The 1,707-nt window shown below is 21.7% G+C and overlaps 1 protein-coding gene across 1 annotated transcript; it reads right to left on the bottom strand.

Moving 5' to 3' along the window:
- Window positions 1–40: 40 nt before the first annotated feature.
- Window positions 41–1,701, bottom strand: LOC126909882 (dystrophin-like; the record flags this gene model as incomplete). Its single annotated transcript, XM_050692294.1, has 2 exons — window positions 1,521–1,701; window positions 41–195 (listed from the first exon to the last, which is right to left on the bottom strand). Coding segments are annotated over exons 1-2 (323 nt in total), but the record flags the coding sequence as incomplete, so codon positions are not given.
- Window positions 1,702–1,707: the final 6 nt, after the last annotated feature.

The raw sequence follows: 1,707 nt of genomic DNA, 5'->3' as shown, positions 1-1,707 counted from the left end.
TAGTATTTAATATAAAATAAATTTTGCATGAAGATCTTACTTTGTATTTAAATTTTGGAATCTTTGATTGATTTGTTCAGTTGATTTTTTAATTTTAGACGTGTCATCATTTTGATAAACTGCTATTAGTTTCTGAGTAAGTTGATTGAATAAATCTATTTGATGCTTATATTGATGAAGTTCAACATGGAATGTCTAAAAAAATAACAGTAATTTGTAATAAACATTTATNAAAAAAATAACAGTAATTTGTAATAAACATTTATTTACTTATATAGTTTTTAATTATCAATGTATTTTTAACTTAACGTCTGAAATTTTAAATTAATTTAGTGTAGAAATAGATATATATATATATATATATATACAGACATTATTTTTGTAGATTTTAAATACCAGAAAATTTGCTTAATAATATGAAAAGAGGATTAATCTGTACTTTTATACTAAAGTTAGATTAACAAAAATTATCTTAAGGGATTTTTACACAAAAAACATTACCATTATGTNTTATACTAAAGTTAGTTTAACAAAAATTATCTTAAGGGATTTTTACACAAAAAACATTACCATTATGTGTTTTATACAAACTAGATAACTAAACTGTAACATTTTGATTTATTTAATAATTTATAAAAGTTAAAAAAACTATTATCAAACTATAAAAAATACCATTATTAATAATTTTCAAAGGTTTGACAACCATATTTGAAAAAATTGTTTTAAAATAGTTCAAATTTTATGTCTTTTATAGTAGCTTTACTACTAGATAATTTAAATACCAATATACACATAAAATAAAATTGATATTTCATAATTATATTTTAAGGTATGATATATATGATCATTTATCTTACTAGATTGCTCCAAAAACCGTGTATAAAATCACTTTAAATTAAATATCAGCTAACAAATTTTTTGTGTAGAGTGCACAATAACTTATTTTGCAACATAGAAGTTTTTATTTTTATTATAAGCTAATATTTTAAATTTATTTTTTGTAACATTTTTACTTATGATAAACAATATAAAAATAAAGCATTTCATACTGAGCTATACTAGCTATACATTAATATATTTTCAAAGTAATTAATCAATGCTGCCATAAAAAAGTGACTAAGTGATATTTTAATTATTTATCTATCATAAACTTATCTATGGCTCCTGATTTAAAACTTAATTATAAACAGGACTTGGTCAAGGTATTTATAAAGTTTATTTTAGTCAATCTGAGTAATTCAATGATAAATAGATATTAGTTTGTTTTTCTTAACATTAATCAATGTAAAAAAATGTAGGAATTTACTTATGGGGGTATGACCCAATGAGATAACCCTCTTCTAAATCACAAATATTTCTATGGTACTGTATATAATTATGATAAATTATCATGAAGTTAGATGTGGCCCAAACAACATTTTAAAATACATAAAGTTTCAAGCACCAATTATAAATAACCATTTAAAAACAATATAATATAGTTACTTAATTAATAAAATTAATTTAAATAATAACAATACTTTTTGCTCTCTTTGTTGTGATTCTAGTATATCTGCAGTGTTTCCAACTATACCCATTTTTTGAAGCTTGGATTCCATTCGATTAAGCCAGTTATCGAGTTCTAATCTTTTTGTATCATAGCGTTCACTATCTCCTAACATAGCATTTAATTCAGTTTTACGTTGCATTACTTTGTTATTGGTTTCA

The sequence above is a fragment of the Daktulosphaira vitifoliae genome, unplaced genomic scaffold (genome assembly GCF_025091365.1).
Source record: "Daktulosphaira vitifoliae isolate Bord-2020 unplaced genomic scaffold, ASM2509136v1 Scaffold_1788, whole genome shotgun sequence".
Lineage (NCBI taxonomy): Eukaryota > Metazoa > Arthropoda > Insecta > Hemiptera > Phylloxeridae > Daktulosphaira > Daktulosphaira vitifoliae.
This window is presented reverse-complemented; position numbering and strand designations above follow the sequence as displayed.